Here is a 24,205-nt window from a genome sequence, read left to right as displayed (position 1 = left end):
GTATTTAAACCTCCTATTCCTCCTGACTTGCGTTTCTCCTCTAACTCTCGCGGTTCTTGAGCGCCAGCTGACGCACCTTGCGCTTGTAGAGCTCCGGGTCGTTCTTGAGGTCTATGTAGGGTTCACGCTGTGCTGGGTCCTCCATATTGGGCTGGTCCAGCAGGTCTTGCACGCCCTTGAGGATCTGCTTGATGGTCACGCTAGGCTTCCAGTCCTTGTCCTCGTTCAGAATACTCAGACAGACTGTGCCAGACGGATATACGTTCGGATGGTAGAGCGGCGGAGTGAACTTGACGAGCGGCGGCTTGCTCGGGTAGTCCCCGGAGAAAGCAAGCGACATCTTAAAGACGCCGCCCTCCCAGTCCGTGCCGGCTTTGCCTGGGATGCCAGCGTGCCACATCATGAGGTTCAGCGAGCCGTCGTCATTGGCAATAGGACGCGCCCAGAATCCCGCTGGGTGGTCTCGCCGCCAGTTTTTGCGCTCTTGTCGTAGACGCTGCACAGCGATCGAGTCGTCAATCATAGCTCTCGTCTTCCCGCCTGGACCAAATCGTTAAGTGAATGGCAAGTTTCATGCAGCGCTCTGTCCGATATTTTCGTCGCTTTTTTTAAGTTCAAGCTTAGTTAGGTATGTGTCACGTCTTTGGACAGAACGTTTGTGTATCTGTGATGTGGCTCACCTGGACGACTAATTACGAGAGATTCGAAACGACACAGAAAGTATCCATCAGACATCGTGATCCATGGACACTAACGAGGTCAAGCCGACGTGGTCTTGTATCACTTTCCATTGACTAACATGCTGCTTTGTAGAGTGAATTCTCGCAGGAGGATGTGCTGCCAATAGCCAAGACGGCGATCGAGGCGGCGTTGAAGGACACGGTGTACAACCGCAAGAAGGTGATGGATTGGTCCAACACGCTGGTGGCGAGTGTACTCACGGGGCTGCAGAACCTCAGTAAGCCTTTCAAGTACGCAGTTACATGCCTCATCATGCAGAAGACCGGCGCAGGCATGACAACAGCCGCCTCTTGCTTCTGGGATCCGACCATGGACGGATACTGCACGGTGCTCTGGGAGAACAGCACCATCTACTGCATCGTGACAGTCTACGGCGCTGCAATCTCCCCGTCAGCTATCAAAATGGAGCATTAAACAGATCCGATATAAATGTATTCATTCAGACAATTTCTACTGTCCTACAACTACCCGATCACCTGCTCCAAGGCTGCGAGGCAAGCCTGAGCTGCTTCCTTAAGTTGGTCCTTACCACTGTGAGCTGCCAGCTTCTGCTTCAATTTCCCACTATGCTGTTTGACTTCCTCAATGAATTTGGTTCCTTCTTCTGCCTTCTCCTCGTCCTTAGCCGCACTGGATAGAGCCTCAAACAGGTTCTGCATCGCGAACAGAGCACGGTGCAGCGTCTCGACATTGGAGCCTTCTTCGATGATGGCAGCGAAGGCCTTGAATCCACCTTGACGCAGGATCACCCAACTAACCTGCGGCACCTGCGACACCATCGCCAACGCACCGCCAGCAGCTCGTGCAGTCTCGAAGTCTTCCGCTTCGTCTTCTAGAGACGCGAACGCGAGCCACAGACGCACCTTCTCGTCGTTCATGAAGACCTGCTCGACCACTTTTTCGTTCGGAAGCAGGTTACAAATGGCCTCCGTGGCAGCACGACGAACGAGCTCATGCTCCGAGAACTGCAGGTATTGCAACGTTGAAAGACCCTGCGGCTCTCCCACGATACGCGCCTTCGTCTCCTCTGACACGCTGGCGACATTTGTGAGCGCCATAAGCGCCTCAAAATGCAGCAACTGCTGCTCGCCCTTGCACAGATCCAGTAGCGGACGGATAGACGAGAACAACGACGACGAAGGGATCAAGTTGGGGTTCGTACTGATCAAGATCTTGGCCATCGCCTGGCCTGCCGCGTTTGAGATCTTGGTGCCCTGAATCTGCGACGATTTCTTGGCTTTGTCGTCTTTGCTCTTGGCTACAGCGATGTGATGGAGCGCTAACGGGATCAGCGCCTGGAAGACGCCACATTGCACCAGATTGCCGCGTACTGTCGGCGCTTCGGCCGCATGTAGAGCACTGAGTGTAGCCATCTCCATAATGTTCTCCGACTTGGTAGCAGACAGCTTTAATAGCTGCACCAATGTAGTCAACACATCACGAGACGCAGCGAGCTTAATCACTCGGCACTGGACGCTTTCAGGAGTGTCGCCATCGTCCAGCGCAGACTTCTGCTTCAAGGCCTTTTGCAGCTCTTCATACTGATCCGCCGTCATCTCCATGCCCTCCATTTGCTTCCGCTTAATAGCCGCCTCGGACGTCAAGACGTGATGCAAAATATAACCGATCCCATAGTAAACGTTCGACCTGAAGCCAGCGCTAGCCTGCGCTCCACTACTTGAGTCCCTTGCGCTGGGAAACTCGACTCGGAACACACTAGCAACGGCTCCAGCGTGCTTGACGAAAGCGTCCTTGACCGGGGTGTACGTGATTAAGTACGATAAAGCCTCAATTCCACGTTCCTTAGGAGAAACTCCGCTCCAGAACAGCTGCGATCGCGGTACTTCCTTCTTCGTGCTTTCCTTACTCTGCTTGGCTTTCTCTTCTTCTCTGCGCTTGCTTTCCACGGGTTCTGCACTCGCAAGTACTTCAAATACGCTGTCCATAAGAAACTGACCGTCCGCGGACGGCAATTCCAGCGTCTTCTCCACAATCCCGAGCTTCACTTGAATACTCAGAGCACTGGCACGAAGCATCAAGTCTTCTTCGTCATCCAACGAAGCCTGCAACATGCGATAGATCTCAATCCTCAATGCAGGAGGCACACACGCTGGTCCATGCTCCACACCACAGATACTAGCCACACAGTCGACCCAGATTTCCTGCAGCTGTCGAGTGTTCGCCTTAACGTCGTCGAAAGCTCGCGAAGCAGTCAGGAACTCATGCAAGCGAGTCAGGAACGCCGTACCGTCATTCCCAGTCTGTTGCACAGCCCACAGCGCAAGCTTCGCGTTGGAAAGGAAGAGCGCCGAGAGCAGCAGACACGACGCAGAGCCCTGAGCCAGCTGAGTGCGGTTCGTAGCCCGCGCAACCAGCACAGGAGACACACACCAGTCTCTTACCATTTTCTTCAGCATCGTATCGTCCCCTTCAAAGTGCGCCAGACATTGCGTGAATACTAGAGGAAGACGACTCAGCAGCACGCCCGTCAGCTCCGAACTCGACGATTCAGCAGTAGTTGCAAACCCTGGCAATGCACTGGATGCTGTAGTGTGCAGCAACGAGAGCAGCCCCAGTTCCTGCGCCAACGTTGCAAAGCGCGCCTTTAAGTGCTGCGCCACACTGTCGTCATCATTTGCCACCATCGAAGTCTGTTCGCCCAATACAGAGATGAAGTGGAGCAGTCCGTCCAGCGCCGCAATCTGCAGCACGCGTTCACGACTACGTAGACCATCCAGCATCCCACCAAGCACGCGACGTACACACGCGTCGTCATCGGACTTGGCCGCGATCAGCAGATACTTGAAGATGAACGCGGAGAGTCGAATAATCGCCTTTCGTCCTCTAATCGGCATCTGCACCTCACCGTTCGCTTCGTACTCCAGCGCCACCTGGTTATGTAACAGCTCTAGTAAGCTGTTCAGCGCCCCATTGTTCGCTTCAAACGTCCTTCCGGCGAGTGCCATCGACGCCGATGCTAAAATTGAGAGCAAAGAGGCCACATGGGACAAGATCGTCCACAGCCTCTCCTTCTCCTCACTCTCGCTCAGCTCCATAAGCCTTTTAGCTGCTCTCCATAACACAACCAGTCCCTCTCTCTTTGCAATTTCCTCAGGCAAACTCGCGAGTTCCGAGACGCTCTTCATTTCAAGATATTGCAAGGCCTCCACAGTCTTCTCCTGCTCCTTAAGCACCTCCTTCACGTCTGCATCGCCTTTTTCCCCATGTACACCAGCTACGATACTGTCCAATGCCTTTTGCACACCATGGACGTCTTCTCGCACGCGCTCTTGGATCTGCCGAGCCAACGCAGCCGCCGCTTTATTACTCGGCGCGTGCTGCAGCACCAGGTGTACATCCTTAAAGGCTTGCGTCATGTTTCCCATACCCATGTGCGCCTGTGCTCTACGGTATCGCGCCTTGGTGTTGTCTGGCTCCACACCCAGCGCCAGTGTGCAATCCTTCTCCGCTGCAGCGAAGTCCTCGAGCTGCAGGAGACAGGCGGCGCGATTGCTCCAAAGCAACACGCGTTGCGCCTCCACGGCCTTTAGGTCGTCACCAGAGAGGTCAGAAGACGAAGGAGAAGCATCTAGACCTTCTGTGTACTTGTCCACGGCGGATTTGAAGTCCTTCGCGCTGAAGAAGGCGTTGCCTGCGGCGCGCAGCTCCTCCATCGTCGCCATCGTTAGGGGAACGTATGAGATGGATACACTTTGTGTACTAAACACCAGCCCATCATGATGAGTGAAAGGCTATTACATATTGTGGGCTTTGAATTGCATGGAGCCAAATGAATTGCACTTTCAGCCCCTCAAGCGACAGAAAGCGAGTGGATATTGCGGTGGTGATGGCGGACGAGGACATTGATTCACTGCTGCAGGAAGGCATCCAGGCTGCTGCCAAGGTACGACACTGTGAAGAAAAGACGCTTCGCTATCTGACCATGCAAAGATGGATTTTGAATATTCTGTATTGCTCGAGTTATCGTGATAAAACGAACGTATCAACTGATCCTCGTGTCTTTTGCTATTGTATCTTAGTCCAAGGAGGACGACGAGGATGCGAAGAACGACAGACCAGAGGAGGACTCACGCCGCTCCTCTCGACGTCGCAGCAGGACGCGCAGTCGAAGTCACTCGCGACGTCGTCATCGGGATCGCCCACGCTCCCGATCCAGAAGTCCGCGTCGCTCTCGTCGCTCTCGTCGCTCTCGCTCCCGCTCTTCACGTCGCAGTCGCGGGAGCTCTCGACGAGATAAAGGACGCAGTCGCAGCCGCAGCAGGGAGCGTTCATCCAGAAAGAAACGCAAGAGCAAAAGTCGCTCTCGCTCGGCTCCAAAGGAGGAGAGAGAACGAAGCACATCGGCTGAGCGTGCAGAGCGTGCAAAGCAGCGTGAACTCATGGAACTCACGAGAGACCACCGTACAGTCTTCGTGGGCCAACTGACTCAAAAAGTGCGCGAGAAGGACTTGGAGCGATTTCTAACCAAGACTGGCAAGGTGGAGAACGTGTTGCTGATCCGTGACAAGTTCACCAACCGCTCCAAGGGCTTTGCGTACGTGGAACTGTCGAATCTGGAAGATGTGCCAAAGGTTTTGCTTCTGAATGGACAGGTGCCGGACTTCCAGGTATTCCCCATCATGATCAAGGTGTCAGAAGCCGAGAAAAACTTTGCAGCCAAGAAAGACTCGGTTATGAACGGCACTGCAGCTTCTGGCGGTCCTCTGAGTGCTGATGGGTCCGGCGCAGGACTGGCAGGCGCCATCTCGGGCGGTGGCATGTCTGCGTCCGCCTTATCCGCTGCGAGTCGCATTTACTGCGGAAACCTCCACACGAACATCACTGAAGACGATCTACGAATCGTCTTCCAGTCGTTTGGAGAGGTTCTTTCAGTGACGATCAACCGGGATGAGATGGGTCGCTCCAAGGGCTTCAGTTTTATACAGTTCAGCAGTCCACAGGAAGCCAACTTTGCCCTGTCCAAGGGCAACGGGTTGGAGCTGGCAGGCAGTTTTCTACGATTGGGTCCTGTGAATGAGAACGCAGTGGGGAACCGCACAGGCGTGTCAAGTGTGGATAATAACGCGACAGGTGGACGATGGAAGCTGGAGGACGAGGAGGGTGAGGGCTTGAGTATGAACGCGCAGTCGCGCTCGGCGTTGATGGCGAAGCTCGCTGGAAATGACGTGAATCTGTTCCCGTCCATGAGTGGAGTTGGCGGATACACGGCGTCCACTGCTGCGTACACCAATAGTATGGCCGCTACCGCCGCGCAGAGAGCGGAACAAGCTACGGCGCTGATGTCATCGTCGGAGATTGAAGGCAGCGAGTCGTTCTGCTTCGTGGTGAAGAATATGTTCGACGTGTATCAGGAGCAAAAGAGCGGGAACCCGGAGTGGGGCGTGGAGATCCAGCAAGATGTCGAGGAAGAGTGTGGCCAGTATGGCTCTGTGCTGCATACGTACGTGGAGAAGGAGAAACAAGGAGGCCTCGTGTACGTGCTGTTTGGAACTGTAGAAGCTGCCGTGTCTGCCGCCAAGAAGCTGCATGGTCGGTGGTTCAACAAGCGACAGATTAGTGTTAGATATCTGTCGTCGCAGGAGTACGTGGGCATGTTTCCCGAGGCCAGATCCGCTGTACAGACGGCACGCGCCAGCCAGTAAGACAAGCTGCAACACTGCCATTCTACTCACCTCAACACACGTACATCCACAGGACTCAAGCTAATGCGGACACTCGAGGGACATTTCTAGGTTGCCACACGAGGACTTGAAGGCGGTTGGTAGCCAGATAGCAGAGGAAATCTCTCCGATTTCGACCAGGTGATCGGTCTAAGGACTCTGAAGTGGCTTGGTTGGAGCAGATTTCATTCTGATACTTGCATTCTGCTCGTAGGCTTGGGTTACTTCTCAATGGCGCAGGCAAGGCCTTGCATCCGTTCTATATTTTACGTTTCGCACTTTGATCGTCACTATTCTTCGGCTTCTTCAGCTGCGCCTTCAGCCTGAGCTTCAGCATTCCGTCGCTCTAGAAACTCAGCCGCTAACGTCCGCTCGACGATGCGGATAAGCTCGTCCACTTGGGTCTCTGAGAATCGCCCTGCGCAGTCTTCAATGATCAGATGAATGTCCACGAGCTCCGTGGGAAGCTGGTTGATGAACTGCAGCGTCTCAGCTGAAGAGAGCGCAGGTAGATCCGCCTGTTTCAGCTCCTTGAGGAAGTCTTGGATGCTGCTGGAGGTCAAAGTGGAGCAATGCGAGTGGCTCTGAGTGAGGAACTTGAGCACCTTATGGTCCATCCAATTGCGCTCAGCATACGCGACCATAGCGGACTTATGTAGTCGCTGCTCCTTGCGCTCCTGCATGAGCGAGAGCACCTCAAAGTCGCTCAGCGAGCCCTCATTGATCAGCAACACCTTCATGGTCGTTGAAATGAATAAATCGCTTGGTGGACAAACTCGCTGTATAAAACCTTCGGAGTGAAGCTTTAAAACACTTACAATTATGAATAAAACAGTGGAATTAGTGCATTTCACATCTTAAAACTACAGTGTCTAGGTTGCTATCTCAGCACCTAATTCCTAAAAATAAGAACTTAAACTAACAATAAAAAGTACTTAAATCGCCTCCAGTCCGACGTCATGACGAAGGCACCCATGGTCCATGCGGGTGGAGCCACTCATATCAGCCCTCACTTCCCCTCCTTACTCGTGTCGGCGTTGAGCGTCACGCTGCTCCCGCTCGCGCTGGTTTTCCGGCTTGCCGCCGTCTGCACTCAGGCTCGGATTTAGCAGTCGTGACCTCAATACCATCGTCGAGGTGGGTGTGTCCAGGGACCGCCGTGCTCGAGAGCTCCCTGCTCGCGTGGATCGTCGTGAGCCTCGCGCCATTCTCGGCGCTGGGCGAACCCGAGGTCGGATTTCAGGCGTGTCCTGCATCGCAAACGCAAATTCGTTCTCTAGAGACCGGAAGACGCGCGGAGAGCTAGGAGGCGAGTTGTCCACAAGGGGGGACAATGCTAACCGCGGATAAGCCCGCGCGTACACGATACCACGGCGATAATTGCGACGCGGCCTCTTCGGTGGAGGCGGAGGATTCTTCCTATCCATCATCCGTGCCGAAGGAGGCGGCGTAACCTGTACTGTCCGCAGCGAGGTACGCTGCCGTACCCGCTCGACATCGCTATTCTGAGAGCCCTGACTGCAGTCCACAACGTCGTTTTCTAGATTGGCGCAAGCTGCGACGAGATCAGCGTCACTGCCTTGTGAGCTGACAACGAAGTCCTCCAAGTTGGTGTAGGTCGCGACGTTTTCTCGGTTGGAGATATCGTCGTCTTCCTCTCGTGGAGGGATGACAATAGGTGACGGAGGGAATCTCGCTTTCTCCTCTGTAGGCCTCTTCTCCTGTTCTGCTGAAGTCCGTAAGTGTCTCCCACTGAGATTGGCCAGTGGGGAGGCCGGTAGATCGAGAGGGGACGAAGAAGTACCGCCCTCTTCGCCTACACGACGTCGCTTGGTCTCCTGTTTCTCGTCATTGCTACTGCAGCTGTTGCTAGTCTCCTCCTGTATCTCCTTCTTCTCTGGCGAGACACTACGCCGTCGCTTTCCCTTAGGCGTAGCATCCTTTTCCTCTGGCTCGGGACTACGCAGCTCCAAACGTTTCTCTTCTGTCCCTTCAGTAGTCGCTGACTCCAGTCGCCTCTTCTTCCAGCTCCTAGCGCTATTCTCATCGTCTCGCGTGGGTTGACGCGGCGGAGGTGGCGGCGATAGCGACGCTGACGCTGGCCGTCGCCGCTTCCCGGTGGCGAGGGGCTCCATGAGGCAAATAAGGCTGTGACTCGGCTCCGCTAGTCGAGCCGGCACCGCTTCTCCTAGGGTTTTAGCGGGCGGCAATACGTTCGAATTGACTATTCTCACTTCTTGATCTCGCGCCGGTTGTTTTGAAATCGCAGAAATCCCCCCCTTTTTGGCATACCGGTACTCAGACCAAGACAAAAAACGGCTCTTTGGTGTGTGTCTGGTGTAGTTTGTGAGGTTTGAACATAATATGTTGGTAATGTCGTCCGAAGGTTGCTTGAAACACTGAGCCTCTCATAGCCGCAGGCTCGTCCGTCCCCTCCTGCCATTGCTGTTGAGCTAAAGAAGACGCACACCGTACAGAAATCCTTAGACGACGATGCTGAGCCGAACCATCCGCCAGGCGGCCACGCAGGCCAAGCGTCAGGGCGCCCGCATGGCGTCCACCAAGCGCTCGTCTGTGAACGGCAAGGGTGCGTTTGACGGCGCCTACAATATTTTCATGAAGAGCTCGCCCGTGTACGTGACCACGGTGCTGATTGCCACGCTGATCGCCGAGGGCGTCTACGGCTCGGCCACGAACTACATCTGGGAGGCCAACAACCGCGGCGTACGTACCTTGACGTTGTCTGTAGAAACAACGCAGTCCGCAGGAGCTATGATCCATTCTGGTGGTGCTGACACATTCTATTTTGCACGAACAGCGTCTGTACCACCACATCGACTGGTCCAAGTTCGCCGAGGATGAGGAAGATGAAGAAGAGGATGAAGAAGAAGAGGAGGAGGACGCCCACGAGGATGATGAGGAGGACGAGTAAACTGGTTGATTCGTAATGACTCAATACTACGCAATCCGCAGCGTTCTGGACTACTATTCGACAACCGAACGCATGAGTTAATGCGGGGGAGTGATGGCAATACGGCTATGCGTTACGGAGGCAGCAGTAGCCGCTTCGTACGCTAACTGCCAGAAACACGAAGAAAAATACTAGGATACTTGGCTTACTTCTCGTCGACTGCCCGAAAATACCTGGATGTAGAGAATGCCTTAAACACATGGACAAAACAAGGGGAGTCCATATACTGTTGTCGCGCAGTGTATGCATAGGCCCGGTAGACGTTCATGTTGCTGTCTTCTAAAGGTGCCCTGTTCCGGCTTTCTAGGATCTAGCTCTTCTCGCTAAGTGCAGAAGCTGATACCGCCGACGCTGAGCCACTTTGCATGCCCTTGGTGTTCAAGATCTTGTTGGCTGCCGAGATACGGTACGCCTTCGAGTTCCCAGGTCGTCGCTTCACCTTCAACGCGCGCTTGTCAAGCATTCTCTGCAAAAAAGTATTTTTTTAAGAGAACCACCGGAATATAAGAAAAAAAGCAAAATTTAATCGTACCTCAACGTCGCTGAGCTTGCAGCCTGCTGCCACACATCGCACCATGGCGAAATACATGACGTCAGCGGCTTCACCAGCCACATCTGGGACTGATTCGGCTTCTGCGAGCTCCTGCGCCTCCTCCACGAGCTTGTTACGTAGCAGCTCGGCATCGTCGAACAACCGCTTCGTGTAAGACTCAGCAGGCGCGTTCTCGTGGCGACTGAAGAGCATGCTTTCTAGTGCGCGCAGACCGCCGTCGTGACCCCAGCACGTGCGCGTGTCGAGATGGCAGAAGCCTGCGCCAGTCTGGTTCACTGTGAAGCGCAGAGCATCGCTGTCGCAGTCCATGTCGATCTGGATGAGCTTCTGGGCGTTGCCGCTACTCTCTCCCTTCTTCCAGAGGCCACCACGTGAGCGAGAGTAGTACACGCCCCGGCCACTAGACACCGCAGCGATGATACTCTCGGCACTAGAGTACACTAGTCCCAGGGCGACACCTGCTTCGTCAGCCACGACGGTAGTAAAGAGACTGTCGGGACGGTCTGTACGTAGGCACTTGACGAAGGCCAATGCGGCGTCCACCACAGCTGCTCCGTCTTCTGTAGCCATATCATGTTGCTCTCCTTCGCCACTACAGTAACCAGGACACACAATACAGATGTGCTTGTGGTGAAGCTGTTGAATCCTGGCCAATGCCACTTCCGAGTTGTAAGTTGCAGTAGGCCCTGTACTCATCTCGACGGCAAAGAGAAATCCTTCATCCACACTCTTCCTCAACGCTTGCAAGCTCGTATACACATCTTCGAATCCGTTCTCCTGCACCAGTGTTACAGAGTTGATGACAAACACTACGCCGCTGACAGTATCAACTAATCTTGCTAGCTTTTCTCCAAGTTCAGTGACTTCGGATGCGTGCAGCGACGACACGGCAATGCGCAGCACCACACGATTGGCTGGCAGCTCGGAGACAGCGATGGCTACACGCTCCAGCTCAGCGTCTTCGCTGGATGCGGCATCTACCAGTACCTTGTGAATACCCTGGTCTAGCCACGCAGCCAGTGGTTCAAGCATTTCGGCCGAGAATGGGCCTAACAACGCCCTACCGTCCAACAGCGAGGCTTTCAGCGCCAGATCGCGCGGCTCCGTGTTGAACGCGGGAACGGGCGGCGCTAAATCGCAAAGCTGACGCAGCGAGAGCTTAGCATACAGCAGGCCGAGCGTGCTGAGGCGTCGCAGCAGTGAGCATTGCGTGTCGGTCGTAGACGCCGACACCGACGAGACCTCGGGGATCAACATGGCTGGTTTGAACAATGTCGGAGTCTTTCAACAAATAATACCGCTATCTGATTGGCTAATTTAATCGATGAAAAACCCATACAGACGGTTTGTCGCTTGCTTTTTAAACTAATTTAAAAACCAGTTTTATTTTTTTGATTTTGCCTGTTATGGACGAGTATCATCAATTCTCAGACCCTACTTAATTTTAGTATTGGTATTAATCACCAATCATCCATTTTTATTTAGTAGACAGCCAATCGTACGGTCTTGACAAGATAATTTGGCCAATCGAAATGGTAAGGGTTAGGTTAAACCGTTGGAGCTGGCTCCGACATATCGGGTTGGAAGGGACTCAGGAAATATGGACATGCTCTTACAAATTTCAATATGTAGGCATATCACATGCATAAAGTCATTTCTCCGACTTCTCCGACCAGTGCAATCATTACCACACATCAGTTTTAAATCTTAGACTTATTGGGGCAAAGCCCCAGTATTATCGTGCGTCCGTTTCTTGGCCCTATAATGAAACGAATTAGTAAGACAACTACTCTTTTTACAGGAGTATTTACGAAGTATTAGAAAAGGGTTAGGGTAGACATTTATAATCAAACCGCCTAGGGACCATTTTTGGCGAAAAATACTTGTGTATAAGAACCCTTGAAAGGGAGTGACGGGGAAGAAAAATAGAAAAGCGCGGTAGTGACCTCTTTTGTAGTATTAACAGTCACTAAAAAGAGGAGTCATTTTTATGCTCTGTATGAAGAGTCGCTTTGTATCAGGCGCCAAAGGATTGCGCTGTTCAAGAAAGTTTTAGGAACGTTTTACGCTCACGGCCTTACGGCGCGTACCCATGCGAACCGTTACGCTGGTAACGATTAACGTCGAGGGACAGTCCTATTTAGTCATAAAGGGCATCAAAACTGATATATTGGAAGGGATAAAGAGCCGTAAGAACTCTGTAAAAAGTCATGGCTACACGTTCAGAATGCACTGTTTTTCTGTACTGAAATAGGATAGAGGCGTGGGAGCGTGGTTCTAAGCAGCGATTCGTGTTCGCTCTGCGCTATCGAAGCCGCTAAGGTTGCTCTGGAGGTCGCCCGCGAGTCTCAAACGATCGCCTTCGCACGGACATGGGTCGAGAAGCGAGGATGGGGGAATGGAGGCGGTGCTGAGCGGCCAGAGATCGTTAGCGCGTGGACTTGACCCCCGTATTTTCCAGCTGCTGTTGGAAGATGAAGTCGATCTGCGCGCTACACGTACAAGCAATGGCGATTCTGCTCTCCATGTTGCGCTTCGGCGACGCAATCAAACTGCAGCGGTTCTTTTCTTTCGTGCTGGCCTAAGTTTAACAGCAGTCAATCTGCTCGGTCAACGTGCGATCGACTGCGCACGTTCGCCAGCACTACGCTTCGCTGCGAAGAAGGAGGCAGGTCAGCGCGACTTTATGATCAGCTACAGTCATGCTCACGCACCGTTAGCACGGAAGATTCGAGACTCGTTAGAGCGCCACCGAGTGACAACTTGGATCGACACTATGGGACCTACTGGGATCACTGATGGATCCGTCTGGCGTCAAGAGATTGCTCGCGGGATCCATAGCAGTGCTCTTGTATTAGCTGTACTCACGAAAGACTACCCACAGTCACAATGGTGCATGAAAGAACTCGCTTTTGCCAAAATGCAGACATTTCTGTCGTGGCTATACAATGCGAGGATATGGAGATATCTGAAGAGCTACAAGTTTACCTGTGGACCCGCCAAGTGATTGACTTTCGATCGGCAGTTAAGCACAATAACGGTGTAAGTTCTACAGGAGATGATGCTGATCTGCAGCGGATGGCGAGGAATAGCTCATATACAGTTGACACTGACTCACATGAGGGGGAAGTGTACAGTGAAGATGATACTACGAACGTGGTGGTCAATATGGTGGGCAAGCGCGTCTTAAGCAACCTCGAGTTAGTTCCGAACTACAATGACGAGGCCTTTTGCCACTGCTTAAGGATGCTACTGGACGGTATTCAAGATCAAATCGAGGAGCATCGTGCACGACTAGCTCGGCGCCAGTTGCAGCAGCAGCAACAAGCACAACTTCCTGGTCATGAGACTGATGCTACTGTTAGCGGAGACGCGTCACGCCATGGAAGCCGTCGCAACGAGAGTGAGTGTTATCCGGAGGAAGAAGACAGAGCATTGTGTGGAATGTCTAAGGATCATGATAAGCAAAGCGAGTGTGAAGAAATCGACACGTCGAATGCAGCGATCAGCTTCCCAGAGGGCCACTGAACGTGCCACTTATTCGGCCATTACGACGGATTGACTCATTGGCTTCGTCTTTCGCGCTCACATCCGGTACAGACTCTTTCGTCTTTATTGCGCATGGTGATATCCACCGCTCATTGTGTCTACGCCTCCAGAAATCGTTGCTCAAGCAGGGAATACGCTGTGTTGTGGATCAAACAGTTCATGCGGTACAATATGCGCATCGGCCGCAAGATACTGTGAACAGCGATGTTCAAAGCGGCGGTTTCGGCGCAGATTTGAGCTGCATTGAGCAACCAGTGGCTCCTTTACCTGTTGAAACGCGGCAATTGGCTGCAAAAGATGCCATTCTCGCCTGCTCTGTCGTCTTAGTGGTGGTGTCTCCGCTGTCTGCAAATTGCGACCTTCTTGCTGATCAATTGGCTTTCGCAGAGGACCGTGGGAAGTTGCTGGTGCCTATTCTCCTATCGCTACACAAAGTGGATCTGGCCAAGCGCTACGCCTTTTCACGCAGTATGGTGCACCACTTTAATATCTCTCTGGGCTTCGAGCAGAGCCTGGAACAACTTACCAACTATTTAAGAGTACTCCCTCAATTACCCACCGTTTGCTGGGCTCTCTAGTCGATATGAATAAAATATGACATGCAAAAGTAATACTGCTGTGAACAGTTTCCTTACTGGGGTTGAAGTTGGCTTATTTAACTTTCGGATTTGCGTCTGTCACTTTTGATTTTGCTGTATCAAGTCACAATGGATTTCTTGGATTCCATTCGCGGGGCCGTTTTGAAACAAATGGAAGAGGAAGCTGTCAACATGTTTTCAAGCGTAAGAGACTTTCGTGAATTCATCACAATGACACACCCTGCAGTTGATATCTGCGTGACACTGAGAATGTGTTGCCTTCACGTGGAGCGTCTTGAAGGTACTAACGCTACCCGTGTAGTCTTGGTCGACGGAAGGAGATGTGTGGAAGTCAACACAGCCTTGAAGGCAGTTGATGATTGTATAGGCTATCAAGACAAACGCGATGTGGTGCAGGTGACTGTTTGGGATTCAAAGATGTCGAACGCTTTCGCTGGCGATTCAAACATTGTGTTTCACGTTGGAGCTATGTACGTTCTTAATCAAGTCGAGTATGTCGGATTGTACGATGGCATCGCGAAGGGCAGTATTCAGTACGAGTATGGCAACTTGGATAAGATCAGAGAGATTGCGCCTCCCCTCAAAAAGCGCACGTCTTGGTGAGGGTCATACAGCAGCTACAAGAATCAACTTGACCGACAGCAACAGCGTGATGGCGTTAATGATGAAGACTCGGGGAAACGATCAGACCATGTTGCTGGTGCATCAGCAATTACTATATGGTATTCTTCTTTTCAGTTAAAGGATAATATAACAGAGTTGTTGCAACGAAATACTATGAATTTAATTAATACTAATTGGAGCTACTGTAGACATGAGTGTGGGAGGAAGTAAGCACAGTTGTAGCATGAAATTGTAGATATGGAATTTATGAAGTAGATCAAAATTAAAAAAATATATAACTATATAATCGTGCAGGATTTGGAGGCTAATGACTTCTTCGGATACGTTCGTTGGTAAATCAGCTAATGGATATGTTGAAGTTGCAGTAGCGGAATCAATGGCTAAATGAAGTCGTATCGCATCTCTTGGATACGTTGATGGTTCAATAACTAGAATGCGCGCAGGGTTTGAAGGCTAAGGAGTAGGAATTAAACTCAATTTTACGATAAAAATGTAGGAAGGCATCGTACTAACAAACTAGATAGATTAGGGGCGTCAAAATAAATGTAAACGGTGTAAAATTGGCAAATAGACACAATGTACCAGGTTTGGAGCTGGAAACCATTACGTGGATCAAGTGAAGGTGACTGTATATCTAGAAACGTTGGTGAGGATGCGTGCGGTGTGGCACGACGGTGCTGTCGGTTGAAGTTTGGCTGGTAGATCTAGAAGGAGTCGCAAAATGTAATATGGACTCATAATTAATGCCCCAACTTCAAATTCATTAATAATGCAGTGATCTCGTATGTATGGTATCTGTGCTAGGCAATGACGATGGACATCGAGTACTGGGCAGTGTCATGCAAGTGGGCTACACAAATAAAGTCTAAGATTATGGAAGAAGCGGTTGTGATAGTGATGGCGTTTTGAATAGCATTTCTTCGGATACGTTCGCTAATGAATCAGCTAATAGATTTGTTGAAGATGCAATGGCTAAACGAAGTTGTATCACATCTCTTGGATACGTTGACGTTTCGCTTCGAACGATCGAGCCAAAATTCCAGTAATATTTGGTGCGGGAATGCTTTAAAAATTACGAGAATTTGTCAGAATTTGTGAAGTTGCTCGTAGACTTCAAGCCAGAGTGGTTTACAGAACTAAAGGAATTGGCGAGGAGGAAATGTGTGTAATATCACAATGAAAGAGTTTGTTTGCAAATTAATTATAGTCACCCTTTTGGTTTGTTCGAATATAGCATTATTTTACCTTATCCGCCGCGTACAATGGCAGTAGGACGTGGGTATCTTGAATGGGACGGATGATTCGTGCCGGCAGTGCTCACTTTTAGTTTTGCTAGCGACGAAGCAACGCCATCGCACAATTTCACCACATACAACTATGAATCTGCTAGAAGCTATCAAGAACGACGTCCTAAAGCAGAAGGAAGAAGAAACGTTGAACCAATTCTCAACTGTGGCGGAGTTTAGAGAATTCATTTTGGCGTCGCACCCAACTGCTGATGTAAGCGTTACGCTCAGCATGTGCTGCCTTCAATCGGAACGACTTCGCGGTGACCATGGAACTCGTGCTACGCTGGTCGACGCCGCGCAACGGGAAGTGTTCGAGCCGACAGCAAATGCCCTAGCCGACTTGACACCTCTGAAGCGCAAACCGTATCTGGTTCAAGTGACGGTGTGGGATGCCAAACCGACGAAGTGTGTCAATGGCAAGCGCAATATTAAGTTTGAACCTGGTGCCGTGTACAAATTTTCCCATGCCGATGGCGTTGGTTTCTATGCTGATATTGCAAAGGGGAGCGTTCAGTACGAGCTCGGTAACAAGTACAAGATTTTCGAGGTCGAACCACCACTGAAAAAACGCAAGGTGGCCTGTGAGATCTCACCACAACACCTAAAAACCAAGGCTTACGAAGCGGAAGACAACACGAGTGCGATGAGTGCCATCCCGACTGACAATGATGTGGTGATGGCATCGGAGAGCAAGAGCGAGGAAAATCATCCAACAGTGGCGAAGCGCAGCAAGCGCCACACCTGAACAACAGCCAGGTGCGAAACGTGCAGTAGCAACTGCCCAATTTTATATTTCGTGAAAATTAGCAAAGTTGTTGTATTGAGAGCTGCGGTTAGCATTTACAAACTAATTTGCCTTCATAGGTTCGTAGTGTAATGAATAATAGCACAATAACCACCAAATAGAAGGCAACTTTTAACCACAAAACGAGTGTAATGAATACAAAAAAATAGTTTACTTTGGTATTCGCTGTGATGATATGCGATGTTCGAATTGAAATTGAAGTAGTAGTTTTAGGTGTGATAAAGCGCCAATAGATTTAAAATTTGCTCACAAAGATCCTGGTAGCAGCTCCAAAGGGGTGGCACCAGATCTAGAATGTGAGGGATCAAAAGAGCAGTTATACTGGAATGAGAGCCTTCATATAAGATTTGGATTACGTCAGGGCAGATCCACGGGTCCTGCAATGAAACAGCTCAAGCTGGACGAGTTCTTTCTTCGAGGCGGGGGTGAAAACCAACATACGCGCGTGAGGCAAGGTCCAAATCAAGTAGGTGGTGAATGTTTGTAGCCCAATTGACCAGAATTTCTGACAATAAATACTAGGTGTACCGAGAACGTTCCGTGTTGCAAGCATTTGCGGAGTATGAAGACGTGGCGCAAAATGTATACGTGTGTAGACCTCGTAACAGACCCACGGTAATGTGAAAGATGACACTTTACATTTAACTTAGAGTACTAATTCCTATACGTTTTGATATTTGCCTAGCTGGACATATCATACTGTAAGTGTCAGCCTCGTGCTGACTGGACTTTGACATGTGTTTCAGGTTGTGAAAATCAAGCTGTGCGTGAAATTGGCAATTTCTGACTTGTTTGCCTGGACAAGTACGCGACTAATGAATTTTATAGACACAAACAGAGTGTGTGGAAGGCCACTGCGCATCAAACTACAAATGTGGGAACCAACGAATGCAACGTGGCAGACATGCAGAACTATCGCTGGCGTCCCTACCTGGCAAATGCATCTCTTTGATGGCGGACATGCCAATCGAGCGTGATACGTTGATAGCTCAGTACGTAGGCGAGGTGATAAGTCGAGCGATGTATCGGGAACGTGAAGAAAAGGTAAGATACCGTTTAGGTGGTTGTAGTTTGTGATTTTACTGAATCTGGTACTATGCTTTGTAGGAAAGTCGGCGCTCCCCCCATACGTATGGTTTAGCTGTGAATACAAATGAGGTGATTGATGCACGCTTCATTGGAGGAATCGCCCGATTTGCGAACCATAGTTGCTCGCCAAATTGTGTTGTGGAGCGCTGGGAGGTCGGTGGTGAGACCTGTTGTGGAATATTTTCCGTCACCGCTATTAACAAGGGAGAAGAAATTACCATCAAGTACGGAAGGGCGTTTGTACGAGATCAGGTAAGCTAAGTGCCTGCTTTTAATGGTCCCTACTCGAAACTCTAACTGTTTTTTTTCTAGAATCAAAAGCAATGCTTTTGCGGATCTACAAATTGCACAGGATTCATGTGAGTTGACCCAGTTCAGGAAATAACGTTAGTATTGTTTTAGTTAATGTACAACTGCTGCTTTTGCATTTGATTTTTAACTTCCGCCGTAGCTGCTACATATCGACGTATTTGCTGAGGTAAATTTAACTGTAGGTCGAATTTACACGGGCTTATAATATAATATAACGTGCATGTTACTACGGCTTACGAGCACTTTGAAGGGCAGTTGGAGGTTGGGAGTAAATGTAGTTTTTTTCATTGCTGATATTTTATGTTATTGTTGCTGTAGAGTAGTTTAAGTATGTACAATAAGGAAGAAAACAAGGAAGAAGATGCGCCCTTGAAAAATGAAATCTTTTACGACTACAAGATCAATATGGAACCATGGGCGTACCGTGGTACCCTACGCACTTTTCGATCTGGAGCATCAACGTACATTTACTTCAACGAACACAGGCGAAGTAGCCTGTCCTAATTTCGAGTCGAAAGATTTGACTCCAAGTCATTAAACTATTTGAGTCGCAATGGTTCGTGCTACCAAGAAGACGCGAGCTATGAAAGCGGCCAAGCAAGCCAAAGCAGCACTACGCGTTATACGTCGAATAGCGACTCGTATAGGGACCACCCAACAACACACACCTAATCAACACGCCGAAAGACTCAACGAGGTAGAAACTGAGCAAATGAATGCTCGATTAACACGGCACGAAGAAACAAAGCGGAGGAATTTAGACTCTCAAAGTCTCCCCCAGAGCAAGCGTCGGAAGCGTAAAGACCGTCTCCTTGATGCTAATGAGGCTGCCAATCATGTGAACGACAACAAAGGTATGCAACAAGACTGGTATAAACTGTTACGGACAGTGACTAGCTCTTGTCATTTCACTATTGCAGATTTCTTCGACGCCATTGACGCACCCTTGACTCGAGTGTGCGGAAGTTGCGGAGAGGTTGCGAATGCGTATAATTCAAAGTTAAAACTATTCGACCCCAAATCAATATTCTTTTCACCTCTGTGCAACGCTGAAGGAGAATGTGAAATAGTTCCCGAAGGGCTTGCAGGCGATGCTTCTAATGAATGCATTCATGACAGGTTACTAGCTGGTGGCTGTAGCAACAATAAAACAATGATATGGCTGTGTGATAGATGTAATAGATCGCTGACGACACGAAAAACACCAAAATTTTGCCGGAGTAGTGGCTTTAGGATCGGAACAGTTCCGACTGAACTGGCTGAATTGAATCGAATAGAGTCAAGGCTGGTTGGACTAGGTATTTCCTTCACTACGTGCGTAAATCAATACAGAGATGGCCAAGAATTTACTCGCGGAAATGCAGTCAACTACTGGAACGAGCCGGCTAAAATGGTAAAAGAACTTCCTCGACCACTGAAAGAATGTGGAGTTGTGTTACTTAAATCACAATCGGATAATACAACGAACTATTTTCGTGTGCGGCCAGATTTGGTGAGGCGCGCCTTGTGCTGGCTGATAGCGAATAACCCGCTTTATGAGCACATTCAAATTTCAGAAGATAATCTTAGGGAACTCGATCAAAACATCAACCAGGAAATACCAAGTATACCCATCACGGATGATGATGTCAGCGAATTACGAGGATCGGTAAGCCAACTAAACAGGGAAAAGCAAAATTGTGGGCCTAGTAGCAACGGTGTTGAGGGGCCGAGTGAAGACGACGTTTGTCAAAAACTTAATCCAGATACTCACTGTATGACTGGCCAAACTTGTTCCGGTGTCCGAAATGAGAGTGAATCTGAGGGAAAACAGAGTCATTTAGCTACTACTACTACGAGTTCGAATGGCAGTGAAAATGAAACGGATATTCTTGAAAATGTGACTGAGTCATTTGAATTAGAAGTGAACCAAGACGATCAAACTGAAATGGATCATATTCTTAATTCGATAGGAGCCGATTCTTTAGAAACTAAAATCCCGATTGGAAATATGCACCGTAGAACTCATACTATTGATGAGTACAAAACGAAACAACTAATGCAATGTTGCTTTCCTACTTTATTTCCAGACGGTTTGGGTGGTTATCACCCTCTGGAATTCGAAACTAGACATCACGAGTACAATCTAGCCGAATATTGTGCTCACTTGATGAAGTGGCACGACCGGCGCTATGTTATCCACGGCAATTTTAAATTCTTCTGCATGAATCTAATTCAACGCCGTCAAATTGACGGTTTAGTTCGACGAATTCGCTATTCTGAAACACGTGCCGAGGCAATGGAATTAGCCGGTTGTGGAAGAACACAAGGAGAAAGCCGCTCCAGTAACGAAAAGGAAGAACTTAGTGCCGCTATGAACGTTTTGAAATCCTTAAAACCTTACTTTAAAGTTGTGAGAGGTAGTGGACTATACTGGTCGAACGTACGAGAAGACCTAATGTCAATGATAGGAAATCGAGTATTGCCAACGAAATGGCCTACTTTCTTTTTAACACTGAGCGCAGCGGATACGATTTGGCCAAATTTCGCTCGAGCATGCAATCCTGCATTGACACTGGAAGAGTGCAGACAGCTCTCGTTTAATGAACGAAGGAGGTATCTAAATGAGAACCCAGACATTAGTGCCCGTCATTTTAACAGAAGATTTCAAGCATTCTTCGATAACATTTTATGCGGGAGGTCTAAACCTTTAGGCGAAATTGTAGATCACTTCTGGCGTGTAGAATTTCAGCAACGAGGCTCTCCTCACATACATTGCTTGCTGTGGGTGAAAGATGCACCTGACGTTTTAAAACTATCAGAGACGGATGATGGACGGGCCGAACTAGCTGATTTTGTAGATAAACACATATCAGTCCTAACGAAGACGCTCTCGGAGCTTAGTTCGCGCCCATGCTCTGCTTGTACTGCCAGTGAAAGTGACATTCTGGCCTTAAGACCACCACATTATGGTAACAAAGAGTGGAATTGTGATTTGGCCAGACTTGTTCAGCGTGTGCAGCAGCATGAATGCCACGCAGGTTCTACTTGTAGGAAGAAAGGCAACGAATGTCGTTTTGGATTCCCCAAGAGTTTACAACCTAGAACTGTAATTGAGTCGAAAACGAGTTCAGATGGCACACCGTCCTTGAAAATCCACTTACAACGTGAGGTGTCCACTATTAACAATTATTCACCGCATCTCCTTTCGTGTTGGCGTGCTAATATGGACCTGCAACTAATTGGAAACTCCTACGGAGCTGCTGAATACGCAGGAGCGTATGTAAGCAAAGCAGAGCCAGATACACTTCGATTCAGGCGAGTGATTGCAAAAGCTATACAACGGAGTGACTCAAATCTTCCCTATCATTCGATTCTGAAGCGAGTAGCAAATGCGACTCTCGCGGTTCGCGAGGTTGGTGCACCGGAAGCTATATACATTCTCCTTCGCAATCTACCAATGCATAGTAAATCCCGCTCAATCACCAAAGTCAAGGTGATGCGTCCCAGTACCCGTTACTATCGCGTTGAGCCGCAAAACCTAGACGACCTTGTTGCCTTAGCAAGTACACCAGAGATCGAGACTATTCGAATTGAGCCTATCGAGAAAGCGTACATGAATCGCCCGGACAATGATCATTTTAACGCTATGACTTTAGCAACATTTGTAGAGACTTTCGAAACGATTGAGTCGATACGTAAAGTAGCATCCTCCGATGATCTGTACGAGTGTATGAACGGTGAAGGGTGGATCAAGAAACGCATGAAAGCCACGGTTGTGCAAAAGACACCCTGGATACGACCCGATTCGTCGAACCCCACTTTCTGTTTCTCCGAAGTATTTTTGTATGTTCCATGGCGGACGTTAGAGGAGCTTCCCACAACCGATGATGAAGCAATAGCACGCTTTTTTCAAGCTCAAAATTCGCTGCTGGATGCAGAGTTGAAACACGAATCAAATGCCAAGTTAGCTCGGCAGTATCAATTAGATTTAATAAAATCCGCTCGTAGCGAATCAAGTATAACTGCCCTGCCTCCGTCTGAGTATGTGTTTGTATCGAATACTGATGGAGAATGCTAGAACCAGAGCCGATGGGTGCGGTAGAAACCTCAGTAAACCAAAATAAACCGATGGAGTGGAAAGCCAAACACACCTACACGTCTGCCATCATTGATAAAGCTCGTGACTTTTTGAATGGATCACTAAAGCCATGGGTGAAGGAGAAAAAAGAATCTCGATCACTAGGAACCAGTTTTTGTCAAACTGGAAATTTGAAATCGCACTATCAATACCCTACTTCGGATAACAAAAATCTAGTTAATACCGAAAAAATGGCTGAATCGCAGTGGATTCCGTTTGCAATTGCAATGGAACAATCGAGAAGACGGTTTACATGTATGCTGGATAAATCTAAGTGTAAGCCTCTCCAAATGATTATAAACGGTGAAGGTGGCTCTGGGAAAAGCTGGCTAATTCGCCATATAGTGAAGGACATGCACAACGTATTTGGTGAACATAAAGCTACGAGACGGAAATCAAAACGGGTACTACTCCTAGCTCATCAAGAAACTGCTGCATTTAACATAAAAGGATAAACACTGTGCTCAGCTTTCTCATTTTCATCGTTTTCAAAGTCCTCATTCTCAATTCCCTACAAATCTCTAACGGACTCGAAAACGGGCCCAACAAAGCTGAAACGATTGCAGGAAGAATATAAAGACGTACATCTAGTTATTATTGATGAGTTTAGCATGATATCCTGCGGCATGTTATATTGGATTGATAAAAGAATGAGAGAAATATGGCCAAGCAACTCAAACGAGCTTTTTGGTGGAAGAGATGTGTACTTTACTGGAGATTCTGCTCAATTAGACCCCGTTGTCCCAACTTCACTATCAACACCCCTTCAAAAGATTTCAAACCAGGTTCAGCGACGTGGGAAAGAAATATGGGATAGTATTGAAACGGTGTGTATGCTAACTAGTCAAAATAGAGGAGCTTTAGATCCTGACTGGTTTAGCGCTCTTCGTCGTCTACGTAAAAAATCGCCAACCCAGGATGACATTGATCTCTTCAACTCCCGTTCAGTGCAATTTGTTGGAAAACCTAAGTGGATGGCTAATGCCAAACATATTGCATACAAAAATATAGATGTTAATGACGCCAACGATCACAGTATAGTATCAGCTCATGTACCGATTGTGCATTTAACTTCGCAGCATTTCGTTCAACAAAAACGTTTAACGACAAAACGAGACATACCTGCTGGAACCGCTCGCGCACTTCTAACAGACGCTCAAACAGCTAACGCTGATCATGACAGAGTGGTGCCTAACAGGTTAAAACTGTGTGTTGGTGCACCTATAACACTTACCTACAACATTGCCCAAGCTGCAGGTCTGTGCAATGGTACAAATGCGATCGTTTATGACTTCTTTTTTGTGTCGGGAAGCGATCTACCCATCGTGCTCGTTCAAGTCACGGACCCGTATATCGGTCCTTCCCTACTAGATGAAGTACCAAATATCGTTCCAATACCACCAAAAGACGTTTCTTGGGGAAATGCATCCAGTGATCTTCGCGTTGTTCGAAGGGGAATTCCGCTTCGATTGGCTTATGCTATGACAGTGCATAAGGTACAAGGGCTTACATGCTCGTGTGTGGTTTTTCACTCTAATGCAATTCCAAACATTTCGTTTGCATACGTAGCCCTTTCACGTATAACACATCGAAATTTAATAGTTGTTACACAGCCACTGACACTAGAACGACTCACAGCTACTCCCGAGCAATTAGCAATTTTCCGAAGTGAGGAGCAGCGTGTTTTAAAAGCTGTCGCCCAAACGACGCTAGCTGCTTCGTCGGTGGTAGACAGAATGAAAGCGGTGGCGCAAGCCCACAACAGCACCATCACACCAAGATGATAGGAAGGTGAAAACTACGAAAAATGGCTTTCGAGGCGCCAAAACAGCTCGTAGCGCAACGCAATAGAAAAAGACAACTTTGTCGCCC

The 24,205-nt window shown here is 49.1% G+C and overlaps 9 protein-coding genes across 9 annotated transcripts; 4 read left to right on the top strand and 5 right to left on the bottom strand.

The window, feature by feature from the left end:
- Positions 1-40: 40 nt before the first annotated feature.
- On the bottom strand, positions 41-523 carry PITG_09705 (SUMO-conjugating enzyme (SCE), putative; the record flags this gene model as incomplete). The annotated part of the gene is made up of 1 exon (XM_002903264.1): positions 41-523. The coding sequence occupies one exon, from the start codon at positions 521-523 to the stop codon at positions 41-43; it is 483 nt and encodes a 160-aa protein (XP_002903310.1).
- A 205-nt stretch (positions 524-728) lies between these two features.
- PITG_09704 (dynein light chain Tctex-type, putative) lies at positions 729-1,195 on the top strand (the record flags this gene model as incomplete). The annotated part of the gene is made up of 2 exons (XM_002903263.1): positions 729-758; positions 814-1,195. The coding sequence occupies 2 exons, from the start codon at positions 744-746 to the stop codon at positions 1,153-1,155; spliced, it is 357 nt and encodes a 118-aa protein (XP_002903309.1).
- Positions 1,196-1,205: 10 nt separating this feature from the next.
- PITG_09703 (unc-45 family protein) lies at positions 1,206-4,424 on the bottom strand (the record flags this gene model as incomplete). Its single annotated transcript, XM_002903262.1, has 1 exon — positions 1,206-4,424. One exon carries the CDS (start codon positions 4,422-4,424, stop codon positions 1,206-1,208), a length of 3,219 nt encoding a protein of 1,072 aa, XP_002903308.1.
- Positions 4,425-4,588: 164 nt separating this feature from the next.
- PITG_09702 (uncharacterized protein) lies at positions 4,589-6,404 on the top strand (the record flags this gene model as incomplete). The annotated part of the gene is made up of 2 exons (XM_002903261.1): positions 4,589-4,645; positions 4,791-6,404. The coding sequence occupies 2 exons, from the start codon at positions 4,589-4,591 to the stop codon at positions 6,402-6,404; spliced, it is 1,671 nt and encodes a 556-aa protein (XP_002903307.1).
- A 293-nt stretch (positions 6,405-6,697) lies between these two features.
- PITG_09701 (uncharacterized protein) lies at positions 6,698-7,186 on the bottom strand (the record flags this gene model as incomplete). Its single annotated transcript, XM_002903260.1, has 1 exon — positions 6,698-7,186. The coding sequence occupies one exon, from the start codon at positions 7,160-7,162 to the stop codon at positions 6,713-6,715; it is 450 nt and encodes a 149-aa protein (XP_002903306.1).
- Positions 7,187-7,419: 233 nt separating this feature from the next.
- PITG_09700 (uncharacterized protein) lies at positions 7,420-8,674 on the bottom strand (the record flags this gene model as incomplete). The annotated part of the gene is made up of 1 exon (XM_002903259.1): positions 7,420-8,674. One exon carries the CDS (start codon positions 8,555-8,557, stop codon positions 7,445-7,447), a length of 1,113 nt encoding a protein of 370 aa, XP_002903305.1.
- A 200-nt stretch (positions 8,675-8,874) lies between these two features.
- Positions 8,875-9,530, top strand: PITG_09699 (uncharacterized protein; the record flags this gene model as incomplete). The annotated part of the gene is made up of 2 exons (XM_002903258.1): positions 8,875-9,146; positions 9,241-9,530. The coding sequence occupies 2 exons, from the start codon at positions 8,916-8,918 to the stop codon at positions 9,352-9,354; spliced, it is 345 nt and encodes a 114-aa protein (XP_002903304.1).
- Positions 9,531-9,593: 63 nt separating this feature from the next.
- Positions 9,594-11,206, bottom strand: PITG_09698 (histidine biosynthesis trifunctional protein, putative; the record flags this gene model as incomplete). Its single annotated transcript, XM_002903257.1, has 2 exons — positions 9,594-9,859; positions 9,926-11,206. The coding sequence occupies 2 exons, from the start codon at positions 11,201-11,203 to the stop codon at positions 9,704-9,706; spliced, it is 1,434 nt and encodes a 477-aa protein (XP_002903303.1).
- Positions 11,207-17,700: 6,494 nt separating this feature from the next.
- On the top strand, positions 17,701-18,162 carry PITG_09695 (SET domain-containing protein, putative; the record flags this gene model as incomplete). Its single annotated transcript, XM_002903256.1, has 3 exons — positions 17,701-17,845; positions 17,954-18,058; positions 18,110-18,162. 3 exons carry the CDS (start codon positions 17,701-17,703, stop codon positions 18,160-18,162), a joined length of 303 nt encoding a protein of 100 aa, XP_002903302.1.
- Between the last annotated feature and the right edge of the window lie 6,043 nt (positions 18,163-24,205).

Source organism: Phytophthora infestans, genomic scaffold, assembly GCF_000142945.1.
Source record: "Phytophthora infestans T30-4 supercont1.15 genomic scaffold, whole genome shotgun sequence".
Taxonomy (NCBI): Eukaryota; Oomycota; class Peronosporomycetes; order Peronosporales; family Peronosporaceae; genus Phytophthora; species Phytophthora infestans.
The sequence above is the reverse complement of the archived record's forward strand: the minus strand, read 5'-3'. Positions and strand labels throughout refer to the sequence as shown.